At 42.9% G+C, this 18,841-nt stretch overlaps 1 protein-coding gene across 2 annotated transcripts in view; it reads left to right on the forward strand.

The window, feature by feature from the left end:
• Positions 1-305: 305 nt before the first annotated feature.
• The window catches only part of FCHSD2 (FCH and double SH3 domains 2), a 121,275-nt gene continuing 102,739 nt past the window's right edge, over positions 306-18,841 (forward strand). For both annotated transcript variants that reach the window (XM_008644643.2, XM_017727117.1), the window contains exon 1: positions 306-435. In XM_008644643.2, the coding sequence (XP_008642865.1) occupies positions 380-435 (56 nt within the window). In that variant the 5' untranslated portion in view covers positions 306-379. The remainder of the gene's footprint in view (positions 436-18,841) is intronic.

Consider the following 18,841-nt stretch of genomic DNA (forward strand, 5'->3'; position numbering starts at 1 on the left):
CAAGAACAAAACAATTCCAAGGTTCCCCCGGCGAAACAAAACCATTCCCGATACCTGTGCCATTAGTGCTGTCTGCCAGTTACCAAGTAGGTTCCCAAAGTATTGGAATTTTAGCTGTGCAGGGCCACCAGGCTCAAAGGAGAACCACACCAGTACTAAAAATGTAAAGCCGACCTTCTGAAGCCTTTTCCAGTTTGTTAGTTTCTTTTCTCATTGAAATGTGACATAAACTACAGGAAATATAAGTGGTCTGTGGCTTTGTTTGTTTTCTTGTTGAAATGTGACATAAATGACACAACGTGTAAGTGGTCCTTGGGTTTGTTTGGTTTTTTTGTAGGTGAAAGTTACACAAGTGCTGAAAAACATTCAGGTTGAGCAAATGACAAAACTTCAGGCCAAGCATCAGGCAGAATGTGATCTACTGGAAGATATCAGGTAAGGCTACAGAAAATGTTACCAAAATTCCTTTAAGGTCCAGTTTTTGGAAGAACATTTGAGTTACAAAATTCAGGAACTGACGATGGAATTTCCTCTTTGGATTTCCTGCTTTTAGGCTGTTAAAGTTTTGACACAGCTGGAAATTATAACTGGAGCTAACACAATGCAAACCATTTTTTCTTGTCTTCAATGGGGGAAATGTTAAAAGAAACTCACAAACAACATGCAAAAAGCATTGGTCTTTTCAGCAATATTTCTTCATATAATATACTGAGACTTTGATTTACCAGTTTTAAAAGTCCGCTAAAATTACTGAAATATTTTAAAGCCACTGATGATTTATGTCTCACTAGAGATAGCTTTGAAAAGCACTTTCAAGCAGATTGCATTTTTTACCAGAAAGTTGCAAGAAGATATTTGCATTTATAATTTAAAACTCTGCACGGGTTCAAAACAATAGAGAAAATCCACACGACATCGCTTGGGAGGTTTCATTATTCATTTTACCTAATGTGATTTGCTTCTCTTGAAATTAAAGGTTTGCTTTTAACAAAATATGGTGGGAGTGGGTACCTGGCATTATATGGAGGATTAATCATTCCATTTCAGTATTCCATTTCAATATGCAGCAGTAAGTCCATTGTTGCCCTGCTCTTTCTGGCAGTGGATAGTCCACATGTTAATTATTTAAATGAGATTCCCTGCTTGATGTTTGTATATTAAATGCAAGTGTTTGGCTTTGACAGATGAAGTTCTGTTTGTCTCACTATCAGTGTCCTCCATAAATCAGAATGTCAAGGCCTGAACCTTTTCTCCCCCTTGTTTTTTGGGTGTTGAAACACTTTTTTGTATGGGAAAGATCACAGCATTCATTTCCTCAGATTAACATTATTCTGGGGAGTGTGTAACTCGCAAATGCTGGGTAATAAGTAACAGACTGATCCAAGGAATTCTCCCCCCTTAGATGGAAACTTATTTTTAGAGCATCTAGGCTGGGTACTGCTGCTCTAGCCCAGGTTTTGTTAGCACTTGCTATTTTTCAGGAGCTTATGCTCACTGCAGTCTGTATTCTGCTGAAAGATGTTATAAGCCTGTGGATACAAACCCAGGAAAACGTGAAAATGCCGGCTTAAAATGTTTTCCTTTAATGTAATTTAATTTCTGCAGTTAATTAATTTTCTGAATTTTAATGTTGGGGATTAGGAAGCCAAGTTAATACATTTAATTCAGTCCCGTGGTCACTGAGTGTGTTCAGCACTCTGGTTGCAGAATTGCTGCGTGGATTTACAGATTAAACATTCTTTCAGTGTGGGATGATGAGATGGGGTATGACAGCTCCGTGGTGTCAGTGATTTGTTCAAGTATCAGATAAGAGAATCAGAGAGAACCAGGGAATTTGGGGTTAAAAGCATTTGCTGAACAAGCCCTGATCTCGGGGCGTGATGCAGAGGCCTTTGAATTGGGAAGGGGGAAAGCTTTGGGGGCTCCATGGTGTTGGTCAGGGTGTGATGCTCGTGCCTCAAGTTGGGTTATCAACCTCGCCCTAATATCCTGTGTAATTTATGGCTGGATTCAGGATATGCAGCCACTGTGGTTCCGGAGCGTTCCAGAAAGCTGGAACCACACACAGGATCTTTTTGTCTCTGGAAGGAAGGTTTATTTTTATAGTAAACACCCTGCTGTTATCCAAAAGTATGGAATTTTAGCAGAGTGCCATTTGTTTATCGAGACTCAGAAGACTTTGGGTCCTTTGGTAGCATTTTTGAAGCTTTTGGGCACTGCAGGAGCACAACTTTGTACTTGGAATTCCAGCAACTGACATGCTGCAATGGCAACAGGAAACACTGAATCAGGGCTTGCAAACCAGTGATTAAAAATGCATGTTTGAAAAAGTTACTTTATTGTGAATAATTGCTTCATTTGTTGGCACATCAATGCAAGCATTCAAATCATATTTTTTGTATCACTTTGGTTGGGTTTCGTGTGTAACTAAAGAGAAGTGATAGGAGGAAAAGATCAGAAAGTTCTCCAGCAGAATACATCTATTGTCTGCTGTATTAGCAGATGATTTTTGGCAGTCTACCAGCCCATAAAGCATGCTTGCAGTTCCAGTAGCTTTGATATCTTTATGCAAAGCTGGGGATTCTTGGTTGGGGTTGAGGTATATGTGTGTAACTACCCTTTTTTTTGCATGGCTTTCGACGCTATGTAAAATTCTAGTATTTATTTAAAAAAAATACCAAATGTCCATTTCAGTGTAAACAAACTGTGTTGTGTTCCTCTGTGGCAGCTCAGTAGCACTAAAGCTGAAGTCTCTTTCAGTGACAGGACTCTAATAAAAAATGTGTTTGAAATGTGTTAGCAAATAGATTTAAAAATACATTTCTGTGTTTATAATCTCTGTTTGGCTCTTTGTGTTACATTTCTTCATGCTCAGTGACTGGGGAATTCGGGGAACAAGTGATTCAGGATGCTTTTAGGGTCTTTGGCTTACTTTTAGGCATGACATGTGTTTATCTTCTGTAGCTCACTAAAGCTATCTCATCCCTTCATGTGGGAGATGTGTGTTGGCATTACCATAAAAAAGATTGTCTCTCTGCCACCGGGATGGAGAAGGAGTTTTCTCCTGGACAGGTAAATGTAGGTTTTGTTGCTGTGATCCAGAAACCCTTCAACATTTGTGGCAAGGAGTCCTTCACTCTGTCCACCCTGGCTGCTGTTAGACAGTGAGTTATCTATTTTTTTTCTGGGCTATGAATGACTGAATTTATCAGAGGTGTTAGCAATATTAATGTATTTTATTTTGGCTTTAAGATTGACTTACTTGACTGATGGTAGTAACTAAGTCACAGCCAGGGTCTGCAAATGGTCTTGGTTTGCTGGGACACACACGGGGATGCTTTCCTTTTGTGTGTGTACAAGTGCCTGCAGAATTGTAAAGAAGTCTGTATGATCCACATGTTAATTCAACTTGGCGTTTCTGTGAGGTATTTATATGCTGCAGACTTTATAAACTCCATTAAGTGATAGTTCCTTTACCTTAAACATTGGGTCCCGCTTTTCCAAAGGCTTGGGGTCTGCTTTTTCCAAAGCACTTGTGATGCCTTTTGAGGTTTTGCTGAGGTATCCTAAAATGTCCTTTTTAAAACTTCTTCACATTTGTGTTTTGCTGGAGAGAATGAAGTCGTGCTTATGTGTCTGTTTTAACTTCAGTCTGGATGAAGGACATAGGGCCAGGTCCACTGGCCCAACTAATTCTGCTGCAGCGCAGGGTGGGTGAGTTCTGTGGATTGGGGAACTCGCCCACCTGAAATCAAACCTTCCCTGGCTTTTCTCCCAGGTTATTTTGATAAATCCAGTCCCTGGTCCAGTGTGGCATGAGAGGGAGGAGGAGTGATGAGTACCTGAGGAAGGAGAGGGAAGGAAGGCAAAGCTACTCAACAGCAGCCCAGGTGCACATGGGTTTAAAGTCACTATGTAACCCCAGCCTGATGCCCTTGTAGAAGGAACAGCTGCTGCTTTGTGAGTTACAGCTCTGGAAAATTCACCTTATTTGAGTCTTAACTCGTTTTGGCTGTCTGGATGTGTTGGTCTACGTTGCTTCATCCTTTTAAGTCAGTTGAAATGAGATGTAAGGATTGCCTGATTGCTGGCTGAGACAGAGTAACAATACAGTCCTTTCATTTGTTGGATCCTGAATTTAGTTTTTTCAGGGTTTTTTCAGATTCACAGTTTAAAAGGAATTGCCAAAATGACAGGCTCACAATCTACTTGTGCTCCTGATGTGGATGCAAATCTATGTACAAATACTTTCTTCTGTTTCCTTCCCTCTTCTGTCCTTGTGGTTTCTGCCTCCTGACTTTTTTTTTTGTTGATAAAGCTGCATTTCTCTGTGTCATTCGCCTTTCTCCTGCTGCTGCCTTGCCTTTGTGGGGTGTCCTTGTGGGTCCCTTCCAGCTCAGAACGTTCTGTGATTCTGTGGTTTTCTGTCTTCCACCCTCGCCTCTAAAGCTCTGCCTTCTGATGATTCCTTCTCCCTTCCAATTTGTCAATTTCTTCTTTTGTTTTTTTTCCTCCCAGGTGCTTCATCTCTTCCTTTATCCAATTCTGATGTTGTGAATTTTAATTAGTTCTCAATTTCTGAGATTCTCTCCTATTTAATGTTCAGCAGAGCAACTGAAGGTGTCTTAAGGCAAGTGGGGAGATCTTGGGGCTCTTCCTTACCAATCTGAGCCTTTCCCTGTCTTGGATGCTGTTGCTGGGCTGTCCCTTCTGCAGGTTAGATGTGTGTGAGGGAAGCAGTAATTCCAGGGCAGGATTTGTGTTTCTGTGCCCAGCATGAGGACAGAGAGCTCCTTCGATGCCTCAGCCTGTCATAACAAGCCAGAGCGAGCAGCAGAGATATTTAAAAAAAGAAAGTAAAAGTATGAATGAATTTACATCCGTAGCCAGCCAGTTCCTGCTCGTTTGAACATGTAATTTTCTGTGCTCAGATTATGCTCAGTGGAAGCTTTTGCTGTTGGATATACTTTGTACTCCCTGGTGGACTTTGTGCTCCTGGAATCTGGCTGGCTGTGTTGGCAGGTTCCTGGTAAGGTTTATGGCAGCTGGGGCTGAGTCTGGAGTAGAGATCAGCAGCAGTTCCAGTTTTAAATACAGCAAATCTATAAGATCCCTTAAAAGATGCAGTGTTAGGGAAGAGCCTCGTGGTGCTGTGGAAGGAGGAGCAGATGGAGAAAAAAGCTGTAAAATAACACGTATTTATATGTGTGTGTAGCCATATGTATTAGAATTCCCTAAGAGATTCTGAGTAATACTAAGAAATCTCTGCTTTTCCTGCCCCCAGGCACGGACGGTGGTGGTAGTGAGGAGTTTACCTTTCTTCCTGCTCTTTCCAGTCTCCAGTTGCAGGGAATGCAATTTGTTTGGATATTCCTGAACCTGGGCTGCAGAGCATGTTTGCCTCTGGCTAGTGGGTGTCTGATAAAGCCCCTTTTTAAAAAATTCATCTGTCCACGAGGAGGTCCAGTTCTTTTTTCCCTTTATACTGCTGAGAAATGTGTCCTTCCTTTTTCCTTCAAGGTCATTCCCTGCATTCAGCAGATGCAATTCTTGCCTCTGGTGTTTGGGGCTTTATTTAAGTAGGAGCAGAGTGATTTGCTGTGCTTACAGGTTCTGAAACCTGCAACCTGCCGAAGTGGGAAGCAGCAGAAGAATCAGAAAAATTCCCGAAAACAATATGCAAAATGTTATTTTTTTCTGTGTTTTGACTCACACTTGAGGCTTTCCTTTGTGTGACTGGAATATTTATTTCTTTAAAACTTTCCATTTTCTTATGAGCTGATGACATTTCTTTCCTCCTGGGCTGATCTTTCTCACCACTAGTGATTGTTTTGACTTTATTTTTGTACTTTCAATTTTTTTCCCAGGCTCTCTTAATTAGTTGAGGACACACAATTCATTGCTCTAACTCTAAATAGGCAGAAATTTCAGAATTTTTGAGAAAAGTTGGTGCAGTTACTTCTGAGGAATATGCCATATCAAGATACCACAGAATCTGTGGTCTGGGCACGTTACCTATGATTAGGCAGGGCTTTAATGAGATGCTCACATTCTTGATGGAATTAAAATCTGGTGATGTTTTGACTGGAACTGTTTGAGGGAAGCTTGGAATGTACTTCTAAAAAAGCGGTTGCCTACTGGGTGTGGAAATCCAAGTTCGGAGCAAAAAAAGAAGAGTTTTAGTATAAACGTGGCCACAGTGTAATGATTCAGGCCTGTCTTGGCATAGTGGAATTGAGAAATGGACCACATTCCTTCTCTTTTTTTTTTTTATCCCTGACATACAAAAATTAATGGATCTCCTGTTTTAGTATTTCTGAATACTTTTCAACTGATGAAAGTTGAAGTTCTGCTTTTTTGTAGCAGAACTAATAGTGTACAAAACCCCCAACAAACCACTTCTCGCATCAGAATGAAAATTAATTTTTTTTTCCATTTTTTTCTCTGAGGTTGCATTTGAATGAGCTTTTTCTTCTTAAAGCAATTCCAACACACGCTCTGGAAGTCTGATTTTTAAGGACTTTCAGGAGAACCTGGGCTTATTCTGCTAAGCTGTGGCTTTAGTGCAAGTTTGTCTTCCAAGACATAACAAGAGGATTTGGGTTCTAAGTACACCAGCTCCTTGCCAAAAGTTGCATTTTCACTTTTGACTCAATGCCCCCTTTTTAAGAACGAAGTCGTCAGTTTGCAGAAAGTCGTGTGGGTTGGATTTCTTTTTCTTCCTGAATTTTATCCGAGCATGGCTTTTCCTGGACCTAACTCATGTTTTTCACCACGATGTTACTTGGCAGAGCTCTGGGAAACCAGCAGCTGCCATGAAGTCCTGTAAAGTTGCCTTTGGTACAGATTTTTATGGGGACAATTGCAATATATATATTAAAATACATGGCACAGGGTATTTCTAAGGGAACAAAAAGCTCTTCCTTTGATCCACTTGTTCAAACGCAAGCTGCTTCTTGGGTTGTCTTTCTTCATCACATCACTTCTGTGATGAAGGCTTTCCTCACAGTTTTTAATCCCAGCTCTTGCTTGGAAACCCCTGTGTGTAAGGGGAATTGAAGACATGGGGACATCCCACAAAGGTCATGATAAGCTGTGTTGGAAAGAAGAAGTGCATTCTTCCCATTCCAGACACAATTAGTGTGGCCTGGCTTGATTTCCTATGGTGGTGTGTTGTCACAGAGTCATGGAATATCCTCATGGAATGGACCCATCAGGATCATCCAGTCCAACTCCTGGCCCTGCACAAGCACCCCAGAATCTCCCCATGTGTGAGAGTGTTGTCCAAAGGCTTCTTGAAGTCAGGCTTGGTGCTGTCACCATTCCCTGGGGAGCCTGTTCAGTGCCTGACCACCCTCTGGGGGAAGAATCTTTCCCCATATCCAGCCTCAGGCTTTTGTTCTGTGTAGTTCGGTGCCAGAAGGTTTATTTTCCAGGTTTTGCTGCCTTTGCCAGTCTCGCATCAGGAGACCTTGGAAACCTTGTGCCCTCTCAATGCTAGCATCCTGAAAAGTGAGGGGAATGGGATTATCAAATCACACACCATGTAAATATTCCTTGTAGGGGAGGCAGAGGTAAAAAGGGAGGTTGTGGGTTTGTTTTGTTGGGTTTTTGCCCAGAAAAGGGCCAATGTAACATGGTTATCTTGGCTGCAGAGAACTTGGTGTCCTGACTTTTCTTGTCATTCCCAGCTGGTCCTTGAGATCAACCTCTCCTGCTCCCAGTGAACTTTTAACCCAACTAATATCTTATCTTAACACGTGGTGATTTCGGTTTTCTGGTGAATGTGCATCTGACTTTTTATTTTTTGTCTTACTAAAATCAGTGACCTTGTTTAATCATCTTGATTGCTTTCTGCATATGAAAGCACACAGAAAAGGTGTTCTGCATTTATACTTTTAAAAACTGGCTGTTGAAAAATGGCTAATATCTTATCAAACCCAAGTTGCTCTGGTCAGATATTTGCAGTAAAATGAAACTGGTTTATAATGGCTCAGTGTGGTGCTTTTCTGACTGTTTTTTATAGTAGGTTTTAAAATTTTAATAACATTTTTCCAAAATGCATGGTAGGAATATGTTAAGTTGGGGGCTTGTTATTGGCTTTAAGCTTGTAAGTGTTGGGTTGTGTTTATTTATGGAGTTAATGCAATATTTCCAATTAAAACGTGAGGAAAGAGAGTTAAAGTATTGAATTAATGGTTGTAAGTTTTGGGTTGTGTTTATTTAGGAAGCAAATGGAATATTTCCAATTGAAACTTGAGGAAAGAGAGTAAAAAAAAATAATCTATTGAAATCTAGCTTTTTTTCCCTGTGTGCTACTGTGAGCATGGAGATTCCATTCTCAGACTTTTAAAATTATTCATAACCTTCGGAGACGTTCCTTCTAAGAGCCTTTGGAGTTATTTTAAGCGTTCCTTTCTTTGTGCCACTGTGAGAACAGTTTGGGCCAGTCCCCAGTGGCTCTGGGAAGGTTGTTCACACACTCCTCTCTCCTCTTGCGCCGGCTCCAGCAAACATCCTTTTAATGAGACAGACAAAACGCGCTGGTGTCTAATTTTATGAGAGGAGCTCAGCCATGCAGAAGACTTTCGAAGATTTATGGTGGTAAAGCCACTAAGTATAGTTATTTCTGGCCAGATGCAAGCCAATGTTAGTGGGGAAAATGTTGGCACTTGTGGCCGTGTTTAAATACATACAGTCCTGAGCATAAATAAGGTTTTTTGGGGGGGGTTCTGCTGTGTTCTGTTTGCATTTTTGAAGGAGAAAAAAAAAGGGAGGAGGCAAGAAACTGAACAAGCCACAATTTTTCTTGAGGGTATGATACTCTGAGATGAGCTCAGATCAGAAGTGCTTTTAAAGATCTTTGAATATAAGAATGAATCATAGATGTGTAGAATGTTTTTGGGTGGGAGGAGGATGTTAAAACTCATCCAGTGCCACCCCTGCCATGGGCAGGGACACCTTCCACCATCCCAGGCTGCTCCAAGCCCTGTCCAGCCTGGCCTGGGACACTTCCAGGCATCCGGGGGCAGCCACAGCTTCTCTGGGCACCCTGTGCCAGCGCCTCCCCACCCTCACAGGGAGGAATTTCTTCCCAATATTCCATCCAGCCCTGCCCTCTGGATGGCCCCGTTCTTCCGTTGTGTCAACTGCACTGCTCAGCTTGGCGTCCTCTGCAAACTGGAAATCTCAGAAATCACTTAACTGTATAAAAGGTGGAATTACTTTGCTTTTATTTCAGGGTTTGAGTGTGACAGAGATGGGGGTCTGAAGTTCTTGAAAAATGAAGTAAAATTGACTCCTATTTTTCAGCAGGGAGTAAAGTAGTTGTAATCTCTTGACATAATTGAGAATTTCTGTCTTGAGACATTGCCATTTGTTAGGCTGCTGAAATTCTGTTCATGTTTGACCTGAAAATCGTTGTCTTTCCATCCTAAAGCCAGGCAGAGGCAGAAAAGACAGGCTAGATTGCCTTGTGAATTAAAAGGAATATTCAGAAGAGCAATAATAGGCAGTGTTACGGTGTCTTGATTTCTAGCGGCTGCTTTTCATAGTCCTGACATGTTCCCAGCCTGGCTTTAGCCTGTCTTATCTCTAAATATGCTTTGCTCATTTTCAGCTGTGTTGCCAGTGGTGAGAAAGGGCGTAGATGGCAGTGGCTTCCCATGTTATTTTAATGTGCTTGTTGTTTATGAAGTTTTCTTTCATGTTAATTGATTTTGTGTGATTGTTTCTAATTATCTCTCTGTGATCTGAGCTGGCTGAGTAAGAGGACAAGTAAATATCACTGCCTAGTAACACCTAATTAAGAAAGAGGTCCTGCTTTTGAATTTCCTCTTTGTCTTCTTATTCTTCCCCTGTTCTCAGCTCTGTTCAGCCAAAGATGAGGAGGGACAGGAGCACTTCACTTACCGGGAAAGGCTGAGGGAACCGGGCTGTTCAGCCTCACGAACAGACAGCTGAGAGAGGATCTTACCAATGCATACAAATATTTTAAGGCCAGGTGCCAAGAGGACGGGGACAGACTCTTTCCAGTGACAGGACAAGGGGCAATGGGCACAAACTGGAGTGCAGGAAGTTCCACCTGAATATGAGGAAAAAAACTACTGTGAGGTGACAGAGCCCCTGGAGGAGGCTGCTCAGAGAGGTTCTGCAATCTCCTTCCCTGGGCTTATTCAAAACTGCTCTGGGTGAACCTCCTTTGGCAGGGGGCTTGGACTGGGGGGTCTCCAGAGGTCACTTCCAGCCCCAACCATTCCATGGTTGTATGATTTGGTGAGATTAAGAGAGGACCATCACAAGGGTGGGGGTTTTTGGACGAGTCACAGCAAAGCCCAAACCTTTGGATTTCCATAAATTTATTGAACCAGCTCCTCTGGCATTGGTTTAAGGTGATAAACTTAAGATATTTCCCTGTACCAACAATACCAGGATGCTCTTTAAAAGTAGATTTGGCTCCAGGGCACACCTCAAAAGACTGTCTAGTCCAACCCTACGAGGCAAAAGGAGCCTGGATGAAGTTACCTCACATCTGTATCTTGAAAACCTCCACAATGGGGACTCTACCCATCTCTGGGGAGCTTGTTCCAGGGACTGATGCTCTCTTTCTGAAATGTGGGAATTTGGGAGCAAAAAACTCAAGGCTCATTATTTGATTTCCTCTGGATCTTTGAGCAATCTCATCTTTTCTTTCCAGTGAAAAGAACATCAGTTCTCTGTGTAGCAAACATTAGAACTTTTGGGGTACTTGTATGACTAGTATTTTTGGGATTGTTAGTGGGTGTTGCAACTATTCCTTGTATCCCACGTTTCCCACCCAGTAGTAGAAAAGAGGTGAGAGAAAAGTAATTTCTGCAGTTGCAGTAGAACTGGTTTGTACCTCCTTCTTAGCTCTTTTCTGTGTGTTTCAAATCAAAGCAAAAAGCTCAGAACTGTAACAGTGTGGGAGGTGTTGAGTCTCTCGAATCACTATAAATAGTGGCAGACTTGGGAGGACTTGGGAAGGCTTGGGAAGTGCACTAGTTCTCTTTGGGAATCTCATTTTCTTTTCCCTGTGATGTACGGGCTTTCAGGGGAGCATCTACCTGAAACCGCCTGATTTGGCTGAATGTATGCTTGAATGATGTGCATTATGTTCACATAGGTTAAAAAAATGCAAACACCCTTTTTCTAGACATTTTTCATCCGTATTTGTATTAAATGATGTGAAAGCAGATTGTAGTTAATTGCTATGAGCTAATCAGCTGCGTAGAAAACAAAGAACGCCTGATACTCTAGTTTTCCTAAGCATTTGAAGCTTAGGCTTTTCTGCTGAGGAGGTGAACAAAATCTTTGTGATTACAAGAGTTTTTCATTTGGAAATCTGCAGAATTGTGATTGTAGTATCCAAAGAGTGGTTGAAGTTGGTGTTGCCTGTTGTTGACGAACAGTGACTGGACTTGATCCCTGACGCCAGAGGAACTGAATCCTCTATTTGTCTGTTGGGCATTTGGTGCTCAAGACATAGTTTTCAAAACCTGCATCAAGACTTGGATCATCCTCTAACGTGTCACTGGTAAAAATGTCCTTTAATTCTTTCTCCTGCACGTGCTTCCTGTGTGCTGCCTCCTCTTTCAGTAAGAGGCTGCTCTCTTCCTTTCCATCTTAACGAGGAGCAGCGCAAGGAGGAGTGAAGGTATGTTTCTCTTCCCTGAAATCGAGCGTGGCCGTGTTATTATTCACAATTTCCTGGGGAGACTTGGCCTTGTGACTTGTGCGTCCTGCAGCCAAGGTTGCTGTTCCGCGGGGCTCTGCTGTGCCGCAGGAATCCAGCCGTCACGGCGCTCTTTGTTCCCGAGTTTGGGGTGGTGTTTGAAACACCCCGGGCCTGCGTTATGAAGTGCCTCGAGCTTTGATCTGCCCTGAGAAGTTCGTTTGAGTTGGTGGGGGTGCTTTGATGTTCTCTGCTCGCTGGCTGCCAAGTCCTTCTGGTGGAGGTGCAATGCAGAGCTGTTGTCCAGTTAAGAACCAAGATCTCATCTCTCCACACATCCAAACACTTCTTTGCTTTCAGAGAGCAAATGGATCTTTCTGCTGGAGGAGTTTATCCGTTGTAGTTTTGATTTGTTTTTGTTCTAAATTTAGCAGGTTAGCTCAATACTGTGATAGAGGAGGGCTGGGCCCTTTTGTTGACACAGCTCGCTGGATGTTTGAAATGCCTTTTGCCTTCTCTGCACCCAGCTGTGCTGCTGAACTGGCAGCCCAGAGGCAGCCGACAGGAAAGGCTGGGAGAATTGGGATTGTTCAGCCTGGAAAAGAGAAGCTTCGGGGTGACCTAATTGCCCCTTCCAGGACTTGAAAGGAGCCCATAAGAAAGATGGAGAAGGACTTGGGACAATGGCATGGAGTGCCAGGACAAGGGGAATGACGTCAAACTGCTAAAGAGCAGCGATAGTTGGGTTTTGGTGGGTGAGTTCTTCCCCGTGAGGGTGGTGAGGCCCTGGCACAGGCTGCCCAGAAAAGCTGTGGATGCCCCTGGATCCCTGGCAGTGCCCAAGGCCAGGTTGGACAGGGCTTGGAGCAGCCTGGGATAGTGGAAGGTGTCGTTGCCCATGGCAGGGAGTAGAACTCATGATCTTTCAGGTCCCTTCCAACTCAAACCATTCTGTGATGAACTTGTATTAACAGCCCTGTTCTGGTTTTGCTGGAGCTCAGGAAAAATGGTTGTAACTGCATTATACTCCTATATGTGTTTGGAGCAGCCAGTGCTGCTGCAAATAGTAAGCAAGATCAATATTCTTGTCAGTGACAAGAAGACTGGATGACTTGACCCCTTTGAGATATCTTTTCCATATATTATTTTGGTTGGAAATAGACTAAGTTTCTCCTTTTGGGAAAAACTTTATAAGGAATACTCATATTAAAGGAACAACTGGACTTAGCATTTGGCAGTGCCAAGGTGGTGATCAGCCAAAACCTGGACTCGATGATCTCAGAGGTCTTTCCAACCTAAGGGATTCTGTGATTCTGACACATATCTACAGATAAGATTTTAGAAGTTGGGCGACATGTTTTCAGTGAGCTGTTACATTTTACTGACTTAAAAAATAACAGTACATCTACTGTACTCTTCTAAAACAGGGTGATTGTGCTTTGAGGAAAAAACCCATTATAGCAATTATTATTATTACCTGTAGAATCCATTAAAATACAGAATTTGACTTACGTCAGTGTTAGTGACAATGAAACCTTGTGAAGGGCATCATGTAAAATTGAAGTGCTTATATTAAGATTGTAGGCAAAGAAAGGAGAGAAAAGTCTTTGTAATAAACCTGGGTGGCACTGTCAAGATTCCTAAGATGTGACAGATGAGTAAACTAAGAACTCCAAGGTGGTTGTTGCCTGCTAAAAAGCCTTTTGCAGATCCAGGGTGGAATAAGAAGCATGAATGATGAAATGTGTCTTGGCTTCTTGCTGTTAAGCAAATGGGGATCAAAGAAACTCCTCATATTCCTGTTTTCTAAAAGCTCCTGGTAGACAGTCTGAATTATAATATCCTAGGCTGTTTTTTTTTCTGAAAGGGAAATGCCTTGGATATGATGAATGGGGTTTGGGGAAGCTATCGAAAAGTACCCTTGTATTTGTCTAAACTGTATCTCTCCCTAATGTTTGCTTAGTTTCCCATTTTAAAACAAAAACTCATTAGTGATCATTTTAAATAGACTTCAGCTCTGAAATCAATCCTTGATTTGTTGTGAATGTTAATGCTATAAAGAGGGCACGCTTTTATTTTGAAAAGGGTAAATGAAATGCTCACATTCACCAGCAGCTTTCCGGCGGTTCTTTTTTGCTTTCTTTTTTGCTTTCTTTTTTTATTCTACTGAAGGAAAAACTATTGTTTTAGCATTGTTTTGTGTCTGGATGTCATGTTCCTCTGATCACACGCTGGACTGCTAATACTTCTCTGAGACAAATTGCTGAAAACATTGGCTACATTTGAGGTTGCAAGAATTCTCTATATATAGTGACAGAATTGATTTTTTTGGCTCTGTTGCTAGTGGCAACTCATCCTAATCCCAAACTGTACAGTAATGTGATTTATGGGGAGTACATTGCTCGCTAGTGAATGTTGTCTGGAATTTTTTTCTCTGTGCTTTGCTACAGGGGCACTGTTCAGGCACGAGGTAAAGCTATTTCATGGTTTATCATAGGTGGTGTGGATTAGAATATTGAAAATAATGAATAAAATCATAGCTTGGAAGTGGATTTGGAAGAAAACTGCTTTGTTGTTCTTGATAAAGGAGAAATTTCTCATTAATTGGGAGCTTGTGCTGATGAAAATCACAACTACCTCCTGTTTAAGGCCCGATTTGCTTGTGGGTACTTTCACACCAAGAATTTTGCACGTGGTAATATTTTTTGTTTAAATCAAATAAATTTTACTGAGCATTAAAAATCTTCTGTTGGAAACGCTGCCAAGATATGTTTTAATATGTTCTGTATATTGTAAAGAGCACTGAGAATTGTTGTAAAGAGCACTCAGAATTGTACCCCTGGCCTGTGCCAGTTGTGATTGACCTCTAAACGTCCTGCTCAAAATTGTGACTTCGTAACACGTTGTGTGGGGAAGTTTCAGGTTTGAAGTGCATCAGTCAAACTACTGTGAGTAAGCAATGCACTCTTGAAAATCCAACTGGGCTTTTTAGGAAGGGACATTTTTGTAATGGCAGGAAATAATTCGTGGTTGGTCATGATGATCTTCAAGGTCTTTTCCCACCTGAACGATTCTGTGTGTGAGAACTTGTGAAGTCAGGAAGTTCAAAGTTAGACTGTCTGGCGTTTGTTTTTCGAAGCAGGAGCTCATTTATCTGCTCTCAGTGGGCATGGCAGGCAGGGTTTTTACTCCTTTGAGTTGAGTGGGGTTAGAAGAACAGTAGTGCCTGCAGTTGCTTGAGGGGATGGCAGGAGGATGATCCAGGTAATGAAAATTGTGTGTGAAAACTGGAGTAAAAACAGTTGTAGGTGAGTGCTGGCAGGACAAGCAGGAAACTGCTTTTGTCACGAAGATATTATGCACAACTTTGATTCCTTGATTATATAGTTTGCTATATCCTGATATATTGAAATATTGGTTGAAATATTTTCAGCTTCAGTACCTCTGTTTACATTCGGGAGAATTTTCCTTCCATGTACTTCTATCTTAGTTGAGGATAAGTGGAGATTTAAAGAGTAAACATTCCAAAGGACAAATGGTCGCAAAGCTGTCGGAGCTGATTAGTTTTAGGTGTGAGATGAACAGGCTTCTAAGTGCAGGGCAGAGATGCAGAATCCAGTGCAGATGTGAGTTACTGTAAATCCTCTGTGGAGCAGAAAGACGGAGCAGGGCTCCTCAGGGTGGTAAAGTGTTCTGTAGTAGCTGAATCAACAAGGGATTACTGTGTGCTTGGCTATTGTAGTTCCTGTTTGCTCGGGAAAAAGCTGTTAGAAAATGGTGAGATGCGGTGTAGAAAGGAATTTGTAGAGGAGAGAAGAGCTCTGCTGTGCTGCAGGATGTTTGAACTGCCAGTTACTCCCTTCTGCAGGAATTTCTGAAGCTCTATTTGGAAGAGCTATTTTAAGACTAAAGAGGCGACAGTACAGAGTATGTATATTAAAGTCAAGTTTAAAAAAAGGCCACTTTTTTTTTCTTTTTGCTCGCCAGAGAGCTGGAGCAGTGCACTGAGGTAAGCAGAAAGTGAGGGCTGGCTTGCCAGCGAGCTGCAGGAAGGAGAGCTGAATTCCTTGACTCAGCAAGCAAAGAGTTTCCTGATGTTACAAATATTTGTGCTTCACAAGTTGTAAAGATGCCCTTCACACGTCTGCTGAGATCAGGCAGACCTCAAGTGGATCCATAAGCAGGAAATGTCACTGGCTTCTCGTGCTGGGTCAGAGAATTTCTTTGTGGGCGAAAATTTAGGCTGTGGGTGACCTCGCCATGGTGGTTTTGAGTTTGTTCTGCTGCCTCGTGTGCTTTCACAGCTGGCGGGACCTTGGCCTGCCCAGCAACGTTCTTGTTAAAAATCTTGGCCTGGAAGCCACATTCGCACTGTGTTGGGATGTTTGTGGTGTGAGAACTCCAAGTTGTCCGTACTTGCCGTGGGAGGGGAGGCTGGTGTTCGGACTGGTGGTGGCTTGGGCTTCTGTGACCACAAGTTGCCTTCAGGACCTGGAGACGCGCCGTCATGAGAGCAGAATTCAGCTCCTTCACGCAGCTGGTGGGCAGAGTCTCCTGGGAAGCAGCCAGGATGGATGGGTTCAGCTTAGTTTTCCTAAGGAGGACTTGCAGAAAGCTAAGGAGCAGCACATCCCGTTGTGTGGGAAGGCCAGGAATTTCAGCAGAAGCCCCTTGTGGCTGAGCAGGGCCAGCATGCGAGGTCGGTGGGCAGCAAGGGAGGGGTATGAAAGCTTTGCTTGGCCGCTCAAGGACGGTATCAGTGACACCTCCAGCTGGGCAGGGACATGAGGAGTAGAAGGAGGGATGCTCTGGGAATGGGAGCAGCAAGACATTGTCTGAGGCAGCCTAGTGATGGGCTCTGGGGAAGGGACTGCAGTACGCAGCAGTTTTATTTCCTCCCCCTCAACCTTTGCAGGGGAAGTCTTTCCCTTTCCTGATGTCTAGGAAATCCTTAACATGTAATTTGAAGAGAAGAGTCAAGGTAATGCTCTGATGTTGATGAACATATTTCTGAAAGACCTGGGGGAAGAATTCCACGTGTGTATCTCTGTACTAAAGGGCGTGGATGTGATGTCATGTGGGAGGTAGCACGTTTAGCTGGAGACCAGGCAAATAAAGCCAGCCCAAAATCCAGGCAGCAAAACTGTGTTTGAACAGTGCTGTTAAATGCCCAACACAGTACAGTAACTTCTTGTGGGGTTTATTTAACAGGTGGTGCAAAGTCCTGAGCAGGAAAGGCAATAGTGGCAGTGCTGATATTATTCAAATCTGACATGGAACTTTTGCTCCTTGATAAAAATGCTGCTGAAGTGCCTATTTATAGGCAATAACATAAACCTGGCAGGTGAGAGCGTGCATATAAGAGTCATCTTTCTAGGAAGGGATCTGTTTCATTCAGATGTTCTAAAACCATTGAACAAAAGAGAGTTTGTTTTTTTAAAACCAAACATAAAGGCTGGGATTTGCTGTAATGTGACCTCTGGTGATTTTTTCCTTGGAGTGGCTGAAGAGGAACCTAAAGTATTCTGTGTGAGTGGAGACTCTGGTCTTAAATGAAATGGAAGTGACTTTCACCTTGCTTACAACTTTTTAATTTCTTCAGTTGCCTTTTTGCAAGAGCAAGGGCATGAGATCAAGTCTTAGAGTCAGCACTGGCTTTACTGAAATTTGGGGATGTTTAAATAGAATCCAGTTGGCCAGATTGGAGGCACCTGGATTCTCTGGTGAGGCGTCAGGTGGTCTGACAGTACAGCAAGCTGTAATAAAGGACTTAATTCTTTTACAGTGTGTAATTAAGATGGAACTTCATTTGCCACATTTTGTCTGAGGTGAAATTTTTGATGTATAAATAAAAAATATCATTAGTGGTGTTCAGTGATGAATGTTGGAGGAGTTTTGCTGGGAAAAGGGAAAGTCAGTCTCCAAAACTCTCTGAATTTGAAGTCTTGGGTGCTTTGTGACAAGGTGGACAAGGGGAATGGAAAAAGAGAGTAGGTTTAGATTAGATATTAGGAGGAAGGATATTAGGAGAAAGTTCTTCCCTGTGAGGGTGGGGAGGCCCTGGCACAGGTTGCCCAGAGCAGCTGTGGCTGCCCCAAACCCGGGGGTGGGTCAGGCCAGGGCGGGAGGGGGCTTGGAGCAGCCTGGGATAGTGGAAGGTGTCCCTGCCCTTGGCGAGGGGTGGAATGGTATGTTCTTTAAGGTCTCCTGACCATAACCATTCTGGGATTCTGTGAAGTATGTTCCAAATTTTAAAAACCTGGTTGTTGCACTGCCATGGTTTCTGCAGCCTGTGTACAAATAACTTCAGAAATCAGTGGTGTTCTGAAAAATAATTTACCCTTCAGACACTCAGTTTTATGCAAATCTTCTAAAACATTTCAGTACTGGTAATTCCATTTAGTAAAGAGTAAAACCACGAAGAGGAGCTTATTACATGCAGCATTTGAGAGTCTTGTCGTGATGATTAATTTCTGTAGATTAATTATTGCTCCAGGTATGTTGTTTTTGTCTCTGCTGGACACGGGGAGGGAATATTAATGCAGTGTGTCCCTGCACGCATGGGTGTTCCTGGAGTCCCGCATTAGCCATGCAGCTGCTGCTGTGTTAACTTATCTCAGCATTTATTGCCAGCCCCTGCCCTGAATGGAGCCACGGGGATGATTTATGTTGGCTGGAGTATTTGGGATTCAGTTGTGCCTTTGTTAGTGACGCACCTGTCATTAAATTAAAAACCAGGTAACAGCAGTTGTTTGGTTGTACGATATTGATTCATTATGGTGCATTTTTCATGTTGCTGGAGAGAAGTGGGAGGAGGCATCCAGATAAAAGTACTGAATTAAACCAAACAAGGACATTAGCATTCCTTGAGAAAACCTGTTTGCCTTCAAGGGGGGGCAAAACGCTGTGGCCCATTCCCTCCTCCCAAATATTTCAGGGTTGCTCCCCTTTGGATTTTGTAAGTGGGAGCTGGCATTCCAAAGGGTGTTTTAATTCAGTGTTGTAGTCTGGGGAAGGGGCTGAAGCCCCAGGAGCAGCTGAGGGAGCTGGGAAAGGGGCTCAGCCCGGAGCGAAGGAGGCTCAGGGGGGACCTCGTGGCTCTGCACAAGTCCCTGACAGGAGGGGGCAGCTGGGGGGGGGGGCGGGCGG

This window comes from Corvus brachyrhynchos, unplaced genomic scaffold (assembly GCF_000691975.1).
Source record: "Corvus brachyrhynchos isolate BGI_N302 unplaced genomic scaffold, ASM69197v1 scaffold412, whole genome shotgun sequence".
Taxonomy (NCBI): Eukaryota; Metazoa; Chordata; class Aves; order Passeriformes; family Corvidae; genus Corvus; species Corvus brachyrhynchos.